This window comes from Zea mays, chromosome 6 (assembly GCF_902167145.1).
Source record: "Zea mays cultivar B73 chromosome 6, Zm-B73-REFERENCE-NAM-5.0, whole genome shotgun sequence".
Lineage (NCBI taxonomy): Eukaryota > Viridiplantae > Streptophyta > Magnoliopsida > Poales > Poaceae > Zea > Zea mays.
The window spans coordinates 138,978,206-138,992,724 of NC_050101.1; the positions used below are offsets into that span (position 1 = coordinate 138,978,206).

At 42.1% G+C, this 14,519-nt stretch overlaps 1 protein-coding gene across 8 annotated transcripts; it reads right to left on the minus strand.

Moving 5' to 3' along the window:
* Positions 1-2,228: 2,228 nt before the first annotated feature.
* On the minus strand, positions 2,229-6,039 carry LOC100193667 (putative RING zinc finger domain superfamily protein). Of its 8 annotated transcripts, none has more exons than NM_001138760.2 (6): positions 5,895-5,986; positions 5,515-5,591; positions 3,815-4,557; positions 3,214-3,339; positions 2,856-3,132; positions 2,229-2,748 (listed from the first exon to the last, which is right to left on the minus strand). In NM_001138760.2, the coding sequence occupies exons 3-6, from the start codon at positions 4,411-4,413 to the stop codon at positions 2,512-2,514; spliced, it is 1,239 nt and encodes a 412-aa protein (NP_001132232.1). In that variant the 5' UTR covers positions 4,414-4,557; positions 5,515-5,591; positions 5,895-5,986; the 3' UTR covers positions 2,229-2,511. The 8 variants fall into 8 exon arrangements, with proteins under 8 accessions (NP_001132232.1, NP_001403139.1, XP_008647411.1 ...); XM_008649189.4 differs by having other exon boundaries at positions 2,233-2,748; positions 5,509-5,591; positions 5,895-6,001; XM_035959387.1 differs by having other exon boundaries at positions 2,233-2,748; positions 5,293-5,591; positions 5,895-6,001.
* Between the last annotated feature and the right edge of the window lie 8,480 nt (positions 6,040-14,519).

The following is a 14,519-nucleotide window of genomic DNA, read 5'->3' on the forward strand; positions in this document are numbered from 1 at the left end:
ATGATAGGGTGATGGATCAACTTATTTCATTCTACAAATAAAAAAATATTGAGAAGATAATAGACTAGTTTATTCCTGGCACCAAACACCCTATACATACATGCACTGATGACGTACGGCAAAATGTCTGTGGCCTGAGGTGAGCTGGCGGCGTACAGAATGCCCGTGCCGGTACTGAAACTTACACGCTTTTCGGGGACCTGCACAGCTCAATACTACTGTTACGTATTGCTACCGTGCATGCCAGTGAACCAGTCAAATTGTTAAAAAGAATAACGAAAGATATATCGTCAACCTTCAGCCTTCGTCTTGTTCAGTTATAATACCAAATAAGTATTACTGGGTCTATCATAGAATATATTTTTAATAAACTTATTTTGATGTCATAATTATCGATATTTTTATAGTAAAAAATATAATAAACAGTTTGACGGAAGGTAGAACTGGAATCACACCTTTTTCTAGACAGATGTACATATTGGTCTCTCCATTTTAAATTATAAAAGACGTTTTGGTGTTGAGTACATAGTTTTTGTATATATTCAGGTATATAGAGATATAAAAGCAATGTACTTAAAAAAATAAAATATTTTGGAATTATAATTTAAATAGAGGGAGTGTATAGCAGGTACACTCTTCCTCTGTTTTGAAAGGACCATGATTTTCATTTATTTATTTATTTATTTCCTTCTCCTTGTTTTTTTTCTTTGATCTGCTGGATTGCATTGATTAGCTAGGAGTAGGACAGAAGGAATGCTACCGGAGAGGAAGACATATGGTGCCTGTCATGAGCTGTGATGCCTTATCTTTTGTTTTGGGATGGCAGCAACGAACCGACGACAAATGATTGGGGGTCCTGTCCTCCATCAGTTTTTGGTTCGCTTTGAGGCTGGGGATCTCGTTGTAGCATGCTGGACCTGCCTGCACGCCGACGGTCCGGATACGGAGAAGGGCAGCACACCACAGCAATTCAACTCATAGCTGTGCTCAGCCAGTGGATCTTGGATCTGCTGCTTCTATAGGGCAGGTGCTTTGCATATGGGGCCTGTGCCAACACCAACACCAACACCCCACCTGATCAAATAACCGTCGCCCATCCAATGGTCCTATGTGTCTTCTGAACTCGATTATTGCGATGCAGGTTCCTCGTCGTTCCTAGTATTTTTTCGGTGAAATCGTTCTGCAAATGCAAGACAACAAATTCAACGTAAATTCCACCAAATCTCGTGGATCAGCATGCACTGATCATACTGATCAGCTCCTTTGAGCCGATTGTCATCTTTTCCGGGTTGGTAATAAGCAAACAAATGAATGTAATCGTGCATTGCAAAAGTAGGAACATCCACGTCTATAAGCTGATGACGATCATCATGCACGCGAGCACGAATCACGGCCTCCAAATATGTCCATCCAGGATAAATAATTTGACTAAACATAAACAATTTAAGTAAACATGTAAGGCAGGGGGACCAGATGTATATAAATCGTTCGAGTTGCCGCATGCACATTTTGCATCTTGCATATCATGGAGTGCAGGAACAGTACGTACGAGAGATACACATCTAGTTGTGCAAAATCAATATAATAGCATGAGGCTTGGTACAGAAAGTAGATTGAAGCTACACCAGATAACTAGCAGATCTTGCCAACAAAAACACTTATCACAAGATCTATCGGGGATAAGGTGATAACACTATATTACCTGATGCAATCTACTAGATACCATATTAGGGCAACATGACTCTTTGTCTTCGAAAACCCTTGTAAAAAGAGTGGTGATGCACTAAGGAGATGAGAGGTACACTACTTGTGTAAATGAATGCCTTGTGATTATTATTATCTCAACATAAATCTATATTAGTCCACCTAATTTATCACTCAATTACAAAACCAAACATGAACCTTTCAATCTTTCATAAAAGCTCCAACGAGGATTAGAGAGAAGGTTGCATACTTCTCTGTACCTTGATGAAAATACCAGAGTCGTCGACGAGTATTTATATTTCTGTCACCTTTTAACTTTCGTATTCGTCGACGAGGCCACCTTTTAACTTCCGTATTTATATTGTGTACTTGGTTGTATCATGTAGCGTTCTAACTTAACTTAGTTGATAAACGAGTTGATAAGTTTGAAATCTAGTTTATAACTCTTCACGGTAGAAATAACGACATGTTTAGTTAAAATCGCAGTTGCATATATATACTTTATATAATAAATTAGTTTTGATCAGATAAAAAATTAGACTTTACTTTATAAAATAGATTAGTTAATTGACGTCACGGTAGCTATGACAAGGTACATTTTGGAGTGAACAAAGCTACAGCTACAGGGACACATTCACACATATTGACAACAACGACACATTTTTCAGTCAGGCGATTACTTGCTGGATCATGTAAGGACTCGTTGGTCCATGACATAATCTCTTTCTCTCTCTCACTATATAATTTACAAGGTGCTCTTCTGGAAGCCACACACACGCCCAAGGCAAGTTGCTGTCTCACTATACATCATGGAAGCCGTTGTGATTCAATGTCGTTTCCTACCCTCCTGTGGCTGTCGCGGCGCCCAAAGCCAATGGCTGGAGGAGCGGTCCTCGGGACGACGTCGATCTCAGCTTTGCAGAGTGGGCACAGCGCATTTATCTTGAGCCATTTGTCGACACAGTCCTTGTGGAAGAAGTGCCCGCAAGGGAGCAACCGGAGATCATCGTTATCCACGTACCTCGCCAAGCAGATACAGCAAACCTGCCCAACCAAAAGACGCGCGTCAGTTTTACATCATGTGCAAGAAGCCAAGAGATATATATATATATAGCTGCAAAGTAAAACATGAGGGCGCGGGAAAATCTCACGGCGTCTTCAGCAGAAACAGCGCGTTCCTTGTCCGTTCCAGGAGCAAAGACTCCACCGCCACCTTCGTTTGCCTCCCCGTTACGAGGCTTCTTTGACCTGAACCTGTATGTGCCCAGGGCGTTGATCGCATCCGAAGTAGCACCTCTGTTTTCGTCCAGATCTTCCCGGAAGCCCATCAGGGAGATTATGCAGGGTAAGCAGCAGCATATCAGCGCGCAGAGGATGAAGGGCATCGCATAGCCAATGCAGCTGAAAGTGAGGAAGGCTATGCACAACCTGAAAAACATGAGTACACACACCTTGAAACATCGAAATAAGTATGCGAAGGTACGCCATCATGGCAGGTTAGGAGCGCACCTGTACAGGTTGGGTGCGTCATGGGCGGAAGAATGTCCACCAAACACCCACACATTTCCCACAACAAACCATACAGCGAAGAAGCAGTCCAGCGCCATCTTGAAGTGATCAGCAAAAGCTTGGGCCCTACAACGAGGAGAATGCAGCTCAGAGAAAACTTGCCAACAAAGTATTTATGATTCTGATGACCTGTATAGGTATGCTGCTATCAAATGAGAACAGTAGGACATAAAACGTTAGATTGGTTACTGCAATGAATTCTTTTAATTGTGCCAAGTGCCAACCAATTCCCATTTATTTTTTTATCTAACAGATCTGATCTGAGAAGATTAGTCATACTCATGCGCCGAGTTCAGGTATTGTATGGACTATTACTTCTTGAGGGCAACGATCTGAATGCAAGAAAACACATCTTGCCAGATTAATTCTCTTTGCAATACAACTCAGGGCTCAGTGCATCATTACGCTAGTAGCTCACATGTTAAGTATTGAAGCCTATGCAACTTATTATCATATTTCACAGATATAGACACTGGATGGTGAAAAAAGATCAATTTTATTAACAGAAGCAACAATGTATCTGAAAGCTACGATATGTTACCTTGGATTTGTGATAACCACATTGTTTCTCAAGACTCCATTTGATACAGTTACAACACCAGCTTCAGACACAGGAGGGGGCGAAATCCCAGTAAAAGAACTACTCTCAAAGCTGTTGTCTGGAACGTAGTTCTGATTTGACCCTTGCACAGTGGCCAGCTGGTTGCGCTGGAGATAGCGCCAGTATAGATGAGGAAGAGTTGCAATGCAGCCTATTGTATAACCAATGACCCACTCAAACAATGGAGCATGAGGATGTTCATTCTTTGACACAGACAGAACACAGATAGCAGCTATAATCTGGCTAAGATTTACAGCTAGTTCAATTGATATCCAGAAGCCAGAATTTAGACTTTGCTGACGCCGAAGGCGATTATCATCTCTCCTTGCTAGAGGAGCATTCGGAGAGTAAGATGCATCAGTTGTTCCAGAAGAACTTTCTGAATCACGGGGCAGTTGATCCATGCCATCATTATTGTCTCGATGAGGTGTCGAAGTAGAAGCAACATCATGCCTTGGGATGCCAATCGCATGCTCCATGAGTAAAGGGTGACTATCTGTTTGACTTTCTCTTTCTGACCCAACAGGAAGAACATCCATCAACCAAGAGGTTGCATGGGAAATTACTGGTTGCTGTTCCCAGAAACAGAGATGATTTGGTTTATGATAAAGGTAGCGTAATGCACATTTGTACAAGATAATGTACTTTGCTCTTTCCCCTACAGTAGGTCAGATCCACTTCACCTGAAAGAAAAGGAACACTTGACATCAATAAGCTATTTAGCACTTTAGCACTCCCTTTTTAATTAAGGAAGTCAATATCTTTATGAAGAAAGTCATACAAGTAATAACAATACACTACTAATATGTAAGCATCAAGGTCAACCCAAATAACTGCAACTTATTGCAAGATTTAGGAACAATAAGAAGCTATTTCTCGTTCATTTAAAAATCCTGAGATATGATATATATAGTTCACTACAAGACAGTTCTGGAATGACACAATCGACCAAGTGTCCAAATCCAGCTTCTCTGAGAGATGTTTGAAGCTCATGCTATATTATACTCCCTCCGTTTCTTTTTAGTTGTCGCTGGATAGTTCAATTTTGCACTATCCAGCGACAACTAAAACGAAACGGAGGGAGTATCCTGTAATGTCCCTGACCCTGTAATTCATCCCAATAGCTTGAGTCGTGTGCGGACATGCAAATTTGTGCAGGAAGGACTCTCATCGATTTCACACGCCATAGTTGGCGAATACTAGGATAATAATCCTATTAAGGGTTACGAACATGTGAACATACACTTCCCACCACAATAACATCAAAATCAAACCTGGATAGGAACCTGAGATGAAAATCCACATCCACAAATTCCAACGATGGAAGAGTATGCAGTTCAACTCAGAATCTTAAGTTACTCTCGAAGAATAGAACCAAATCAATCTTTATATATAGTGACAGCAACAACAATACCTACCAAAATGTCCGTCAAAAGAATAACATTGTGATTTATGCCCTTCAGATGAATATGAAAATATTGCTAGAGAGAAGCACCCCCGGTGCGGCACAGCAAACAACCATCTTGGCTCCACATTTTGTCCACTAATTGTCAGTTCCACAAATCGCTAGAGACTGGCTAAATGCTAACTACACCCGCCAGCAATCCAAGCTAAGGAAGAAATTTATCACATACTCCTACCTCCGAAGAGAAACGGAAGCTCCCGACCACGAATCGCCTCACCAACCACGGGCAAGGGGCAGTTCCACCCTGGCCGCCTGAAAGATTCAAGAACCCGTGAATAACTAACGCCACCAAGAGCAAGAGCAGCCCAGGTTCCAGAACCAGACCAAACAATCGCCTCGACCGCGTAAAGCCGAACGAATCAGAGACTATCTTGCGCCCAAGTTTTGCAATAAACAACCGAAAAGAAAAATCGACGGGCGAGGTCACGGAAGCAAAGATGGCGCCGGTGGCAAGGAAGGAACGGGTGCCAAACCCATGGATCAACCTAAACGCGCTAATATAAAAGGATGATAAAAACACGGGAGCATCGCTCTAGCGGAACGGAAATTTTTTACCTAAAGCGAGAGCTCCAAGACTTGGACTCGAATTCTTCCTCCTCTTTCCCTTCAGTCTACAGCGGCGGTGCGGCAACGATTATTTTAGATATATTTTTTTATCGTTAGATATAAACTTTTTGTTTTTGAAAAAGAGAATCTTCGACCGGTGAGGATCTCGTGTGGACGCACGTGGCAGGAGGGCGATGGCTGGAATGGGCGGCTCGGTGTCTGTTGACTTGTTGAGCGCAGGACACAAGCGGGGTGGATTGATTGGGTCGGTGTTTTTTCAATTAAATTTTAGTCTCATCACATTAAATGATATATTTGTGCATATTCATTTAGCAGTTTAATTTTTTTCGTATATATACCCTAAATCTTACAACCTGAACAATTTTGAAAGGCCTTAAAAGTTCTGTAGCTTTGATGACTGAGACTACTCTAAATGATGTGAATAGGATACATTAAGTTCACAACAAATTTGATTAAGATTATCGAGTATGAAAAATATGATGATGGCTATAAGAAATAATTAAGTGTCCAACATAGAAAAAGGTAAAATAAATGCAAATTTTAAGGGCTCAAGATAAAAGGTATATGCTAGGTTTTTTTCTTTTTGTTGGTCAAAATGCAATACACAACATGGTCACATTTAAAGCATATGATTGTATTGTTAAGAGGAAAGTCTAATTAGGCAGCTTGATCATCTAGTGCCACTATATATTGTAATCATATGCATTGCATATAGTCATTAGTGGCATGTGCGAGAGCAAGCAAAAATGCTTATTGGAAATACTATTACAAATACTAACTATGCTCTCTTGAGAAAAGATGAGAAAGTGCTCTCGATGCATTTTTTATAAGGAATAGAACATATTCAATGATGCACTAGATACAAAGTTGGCATATACACGTTGCACAGTTTTGAGTCGAGTACTATAATATCCAGGTGTGCACTGGACGTGTCTCATAAGGCATCAATTAGCACACCCACATAGAGAACATGTCAATTACATACTTCAACTCTATAGTACGTCAGACATGCTCAACCTGATATCGAGTATGGAAGAGCATATTAAATGTACACTTCACCCAACACACATCGAACATGTCTAGTGATATGTTCGACGAGTGCAACAGATATCTGACAAGTGCAACAGTGGGATTATAGTCATTGGAACATGTCTGGTGATATGTCTAGATGTATCAGATGTAGGGACCGATGGTGCAGTAGACAAGTCTGATGGCCTTGGTTTCTGTCCACCAAGAGGTAATAGATGGCTTTCAAGTTGAGGATATAAATAGACCCCTTGACGGGCTTTGGTTGGTATTCCTTTACTCTGCGAACACAAGGTTGATTTGTCCCTTGTCGTTCAGGTTGATGATGAGTGATTATCAACATAGGTAGTGCTTTGGTGCTGAAAGGGAAATAAGGTTTAACCTTTTCCTAAATATAATTTTGGTGGTTGAATGCCCAACACAAATAATTGGACTAACTAGTTTGCTCTAGATTATATATTATACAGGTGCCAAAGGTTCAACACAAACCAATAAAAAGAGCAAGTTAGGGTTCAAAAGAAAGGAGCAAAAGAAACCGAAGAGAACCCTGGTCTGGCGCACCGGACTGTCCTGTGTGCCACCGGACAGTGTCCGGTGCACCAGGGACCGTACAGTCCAAACTCTTCACCTTCGGGTTTCTGAGGCGCCGCTCCGCTATAATTCACCAGACCGTCTGATGTGCTACCGGACTGTCCGGTGTGCCAGCGGAGTAACGGCTATCCAGCGCAACGGTCGTCTGCAAAAGCGTGAACAGTGCGTGAATAGTGCGCGCAGAAGTCAGAGCAGGCATAAGAGGTGCACCGGACACTGAACAGTAGCTGTCCGGTGCCGCACCGGACTGTCCGGTGCGACATGAAGTCAGTGCTCCAACGGTCAAAACCGTCAGAACCCTAACGGTTGGGTGACGTGGCTGGCGCACCGGACTGTCCGGTGCGCCCATCGACAGACAGCCTCCCCAACGGCTATGTGGTGGTTGAGGGCTATAAATACCCCCCAACCACCACCACTCCAAGCATCCAAGTTTTTCAAACATCTCATTCAATACAAGAGCTAGTGCAATCAATACAAGACACAATTCAAAAGAATCAAAGCCTCTCCAAGTCCCAAATTCACTCCAAACTCCTAGTGACTAGAGAGAGTTTTTGCTCGTGTTCTTTGAGCTCTTGTTCTTGGATCACTTTCTTCTTCCTCATTCTTGTTCTCAAAGCCTTGTAAGCGAAGTAAGAGACACCAATTGTGTGGTGGTCCTTGCGGGGTCTAAGTGACCCGGGAAATCAAGGAAGAAAGCTCACTCGGTCTAAGTGACCGTTTGAGAGAGGGAAAGGGTTGAAAGAGACCCGGTCTTTGTGACCACCTCAACGGGGACTAGGTTCTTTGGAACTGAACCTCGGTAAAACAAATCACTGTGTCATCCGCTTTATTTTCTTGGTTGATTTGTTTTCCCCTCTCTCTCGGACTTCATATTCGCTCTAACGCTAACCCCGTGGATTAAGTTATAAATTTCAGATTTCGCCTATCCACCCCCCTCCAGGCGACTTTAAATTGGTATCAAAGCCCGGTGCTTCATTTGAGTCTATCCACTTGAAGTGATGTCAGGAGATCACGCCAAGAGGGAGATCGTGACCGGTGGTGACAAGTCCGCAAGCTCGGGAAGAACCCATTCGAGGGAGTCCGACCACAAGCATAATGAGGAATTCTCTTCCTCCATCAAGTCACAACGGAGAGGTGACAAGAAGAAGAAGATGAAGAAAGTGGTCTACTACGAGACCGACTCTTCGTCACCTTCCACCTCTGGCTCCGAATCGACGTCCGTCACTTCTAAACGCCATGAGCGCAAGAAATATAGTAAGATACCCCTCCGCTATCCTCGCATTTCTAAACGCACTCCATTACTCTCCGTTCCCCTAGGCAAACCACCATTTTTTGATGGTGAGGATTATTGTATGTGGAGTGATAAAATGAGGCATCATCTAACCTCACTCCACAAAAGTATATGGGATATTGTTGAGTATGGAGCATAGGTACCGAAGGTAGGAGACAAGGACTACGATTCGGACGAGGCCGACCAAATTCGGCACTTTAACTCCCAAGCCACAACTATACTCCTCACATCCTTGTGTCGAGAGGAGTATAATAAGGTGCAAGGGTTAAAGATGGCCAAAGAAATTTGGGACATCCTCAAAACGGCGCACGAAGGGGACGAGGTGACCAAGATCACCAAATGGGAGACGATTGAGGGGGAGCTTGGTCGATTTGTCCTCAACCAAGGAGAGGAGCCACAAGCTATGTACAACCGGCTCAAGACCTTGGTGAATCAAGTGTGCAACCTCGGGAGCACAAAATGGGATGACCATGAGATGGTCAAGGTTATTCTAAGATCCCTTGTTTTTCGCAATCCTACTCAAGTTCAATTAATTCATGGGGATCCTAGATACAAGTTAATGTCTCCCGAGGAAGCAATAGGGAAGTTTGTGAGCTTTGAGTTGATGATCAAAGGCTCCAAACAAATCGTCGAGCAAGGCGGCACCTCCACACCCGAGGTGCAACCCGTCGCATTCAAAGCGACGGAGGATAAGAAAGAAGAGTCTACATCAAGTAGGCTCCCCATCGACGCCTCCAAGCTCGACAACGAGGAAATGACACTCATCATTAGGAGCTTCCGCCAAATCCTCAAGCAAAGGAGGGGGAAGGATTATAAACCCCACTCCAAAAAGGTGTGCTACAAGTGTGGTAAGCCCGGTCACTTTATAGCTAAATGTCCTATATCAAGTGATAGTGACAGGGGCGACGACAAGAAGGGAAAGAGGAAGGAAAAGAAGAAGTACTACAAGAAGAAGGGCAGCGATGCCCATGTGTGTCGGGAATGGGACTCCGACGAGAGCTCCACCGACTCCTCCTCCGATGAGGATGCCGCCAACATCGCCGTCAACAAGGGACTCCTCTTCCCCAACGTCAGTCACAAGTGCCTCATGGCAAAGGATGGCAAAAGGAAGAAGGTAAAATTTAGAGCCTCCACTAAATATACAACATCTAGTGATGAGGGTAGCTCTAGTGAAGATGAGGATAACTTGCTTAACCTTTTTGCCAACCTCAACATGCAACAAAAAGAAAAATTAAATGAATTAATAGGTGCTATTCATGAGAAGGATGAACTCTTGGATAGCCAAGAGGAATTCCTTATTAAGGAAAATAAAAAGCATGTTAAGGTAAAGAATGCTTATGCTCAAGAAGTAGAGAAAAATGAAAGTTTGACTAAAGAGCTTAGCATTTGCCATGACACTATTTCCAACCTTAGAGCTGAGAACACTAGTTTAATTGCTAAGGTTGAAAAATCAAATGTTTGCCATGATTCAATTGACAATCTTAGAAATGAAAATGCTAGTTTATTTGCTAAGATTGATAAATTGAGTGAATCAATTTCTAGCCTTAAAACTGAGAATGATAATTTGATTGCTAAGGCTAAAGATTTGAATATTTGCAATGTTTCTATTTCCAATCTTAGATATGAAAATGCCATATTACATGCTAAGATTGATGAATTAAATACTTGCAAACTCTCTACATCTAGTGTTGATCATGCTACTATTTGTACTAGATGTAGAGACATTAATGTTGATGTTATTCATGATAACCTAGCTTTAATTAAACAACAAAATGATCACATAGCTCAACTAACTGCTAAAATCAATGAGCATGAACTAGAAAATGAAAAATTTAAATTTGCTCGTAGCATGCTTTATAATGGGAGATACCCTGACATTAAGGATGGCATTGGCTTCCAACAGGGAGACAATGTCAAGCTTAATGCCCCCAAGAAATTGTCTAATTTTGTTAAGGGTAAGGTTCCCATGGCTCAGAATAACGAGGGCTATATTTTATATCATGCTGGTTATCCCGAGCATAAAATTAGAAGAATTCATTCTACGAAAACTCATTCTGTTTCTCATCATGCTTTTATGTATAAGAATGAGGCATCTAGTTCTAGACAATCGACCCATGTTAAATTGCCTAAAAGGAAATCTCCTGTTGCATCAAATGAACCCAATATTCCATTTAAGACTTTTGATGCTTCATATGTGCTAACAAACAAATCAGGCAAAGTAGTTGCCAAATATGTTGGGGCCAAACACAAGGGCTTAAAGACCTGTGTTTGGGTACCCAAGGTGCTTGTTTCTAATGTGAAAGGACCCAAGACCGTTTGGGTACCTAAGAACAAGGCCTAAAATTGTTTTGTAGGTTTATGCATCCGGGGGCTCAAGTTGGATCATTGATAGCGGGTGCACAAACCACATGACTGGGGAGGAAAAGATGTTCACCTCCTATGAGAAAAACCAGGATCCCCAAAGAGCTATCACATTCGGGGATGGAAATCAAGGTTTGGTCAAAGGACTTGGTAAAATTGCTATATCACCTGACCATTCCATTTCCAATGTTTTTCTTGTAGATTCTTTAGATTACAATTCGCTTTTAGTTTCTCAATTATGCAAAATGGGTTACAACTGTCTTTTTTACGGATATAGGTGTTACTGTCTTTAGAAGAAGTGATGATTTAGTAGCTTTTAAGGGATTATTAGAGGGTCAGCTATACTTAGTTGATTTTAATAGAGCTGAACTCGATACTTGCTTAATTGCTAAGACTAATATGGGTTGGCTCTGGCATCGCCGGCTAGCCCATGTTGGGATGAAGAATCTTCACAAGCTTCTAAAGGGAGAGCACATTTTGGGACTAACCAATGTTCATTTTGAGAAATACAGGGTTTGTAGCGCATGTCAAGCAGGAAAGCAAGTTGGTGCCCATCATCCACACAAGACCAAATCCTCAAGAAGACATCATATGAACTCCTGACCGGTAAAAAGCCCAATGTTTCATATTTTAGAGTCTTTGGTAGCAAATGTTTTATTCTTGTTAAAAGAGGTAGAAAATCTAAATTTGCTCCTAAGGTTGTAGAAGGCTTTTTACTTGGCTATGACTCAAACACAAGGGCATATAGAGTCTTCAACAAATCCACTGGATTAGTTGAGGTTTCTTGTGACATTGTGTTTGATGAGACTAATGGCTCTCAAGTAGAGCAAGTTGATCTTGATGAGCTAGATGATGAAGAGGCTCTGTGCATCACGCTAAGAAACATGTCCATAGGGGATGTGTGTCCTAAGGAATCCGAAGAGCCTCCACAAGCACAAGATCAACCATCATCTTCCATGCAAGCATCTCCACCAACCCAAGATGAGGATCAAGCTCAAGATGATGAAAATGAAGATCAAGAAGATGAGCCATCTCAAAAGGAGGACAATGATCAAGGGGGAGATAATGATGATCAAGACAAGAAAGATGGTCAAGAAGTACAGGGTCAAAGACTGCCACACCCAAGAGTCCACCAAGCGATACAACGAGATCACCCCGTGAACTCCATCCTCGGTGATATTCATAAGGGGGTAACCACTCGATCTCGTGTCGCTCATTTTTGTGAACGTTACTCTTTTGTGTCTTCTATTGAGCCATACAGGGTGGAAGATGCATTAAGAGATTCGGATTGGGTGTTGGCAATGCAAGAGGAATTCAACAACTTCACGAGGAATGAGGTATGGCATCTTATTCCACGTCCTAACCAAAATGTTGTAGGAACCAAGTGGGTATTCCGCAACAAGCAAGATGAGCATGGTGTGGTGACAAGGAACAAAGCCCGACTTGTGGCCAAGGTCTATTCACAAGTTGAAGGTTTGGATTTCGGTGAAACCTATGCACCCGTAGCTAGGCTCGAGTCAATTCGTATATTACTTGCCTATGCTACTTACCATGGCTTTAAGCTTTACCAAATGGACGTGAAAAGTACCTTCCTCAATGGACCAATCAAGGAAGAGGTCTATGTTGAGCAGCCTCCCGGCTTTGAAGATAGTGAGTACCCTAATGACGTGTATAAACTCTCTAAGGTGCTTTATGGGCTCAAGCAAGCCCCAAGAGCATGGTATGAATGCCTAAGAGATTTTCTTATCACTAATGGCTTCAAAGTCGGTAAAGTCGATCCTACACTCTTTACTAAAACCATTGCAAATGATTTGTTTGTATGCCAAATTTATGTTGATGATATCATATTTGGGTCTACTAACAAATCTACTTGTGAAGAGTTTAGTAGGATAATGATTCAAAAATACGAGATGTCTATGATGGGGGAGTTGAAGTATTTCTTAGGATTTCAAGTCAAGCAACTCCAAGAGGGCACCTTCATCAGCCAAACCAAGTATATTCAAGACATACTCACCAAGTTTGGAGTGAAGGATGCCAAACCCATCAAGACACCCATGGGAACCAATGGGCATCTCTACCTTGACACAGGAGGTAAATCCATAGATCAAAAGGTATACCGGTCGATGATAGGATCTTTACTCTATTTATGTGCTTCTCGACCAGATATTATGCTTTCCGTATGCATGTGTGCAAGATTCCAAGCTGATCCTAAGGAAGTTTGTAACACCCCTGGTGTTACTGCCACTAAAACTTGAGCATAACATCATAAGCATTGGCATATCATGTGTTTGTTACATATAGAGTGCATTCACTAGGCAAAAAGTTCAAACATGTTGTATTGATGTGACATTTCATAAGTGAAACCCTAGGGTACAGTGTTTAACCCTAGATTGGGCTTAAAGGGGTAACCAAAGCCTAAACAAGAGAAAACTTCAAAACTTGATAATAATGATCATAAAATACCACCATTAATGAATTTAATGGATATCCAAACCCTAAGAGCACCAAAAACCCAAAATAGAACCCTGGAAAACCCTAGACTAAAAACCCTAGGGGGCTAAGTGCAAAATTAGTGCACTTTTGGGCTAAAGTGCAAAAACCATGAAGTTAGGGCATCTTAACTCATGTGGTTCACAAGTATGTGGATTTTCAACTTAAACCCTAAGTTTTGGGCCTATTTGCAAAAAACCCTATTTGAACCCTATGGAGTTAAGTCTGATTTCAGTGCATTTGGCTCAACTTTGGAACCCTATATCTGCCAAGTTATAAAGTTTTGCCCTAGGTCACCACATCAATTTTGTAGATCTATGAAAGGAGAATAACTTTACTATAGAGATCATGCCTTGGTACCATGAAGAATTCTGAGATAAATGTGCCCAAAGTTGGGCTGTCAGTCTGTCTGAAACCTGAATTATGGTATTCAGAGGCATGTGATGAACTTTAGGGGCCATTTTGAAGATGATCCCGTGGATGTTTGAGCATGGTGAATGCAGTTGGTTTATAGATGGATCATTAGACAACAACTTTGATACTGGTCGATCAACAACTTGCCATGTAAATTTAGGAGAAAATCAATGCCAAACTTGGTCTGTCAGGTTAACTGAAGAACAATCTGATGGTACAGTAGCCGGATAGGATCAGGTTCAGGTCTCTCGCCGCCGATGAGCTACGCGTGGATCCGTGCTTTCACCGCCGTGATTCACGCTCAGATCAGTTGGATAGCGCCGAGGTCAGTAAATATCTCGCCGTGGAAATGCTCCGGCCATTATTTTACTCCGGCCACCGTACTGAGCAGACCACGGCTGGTTCGGATGAGTTCGCCAGAGACAGTTGCTTCACGGCCT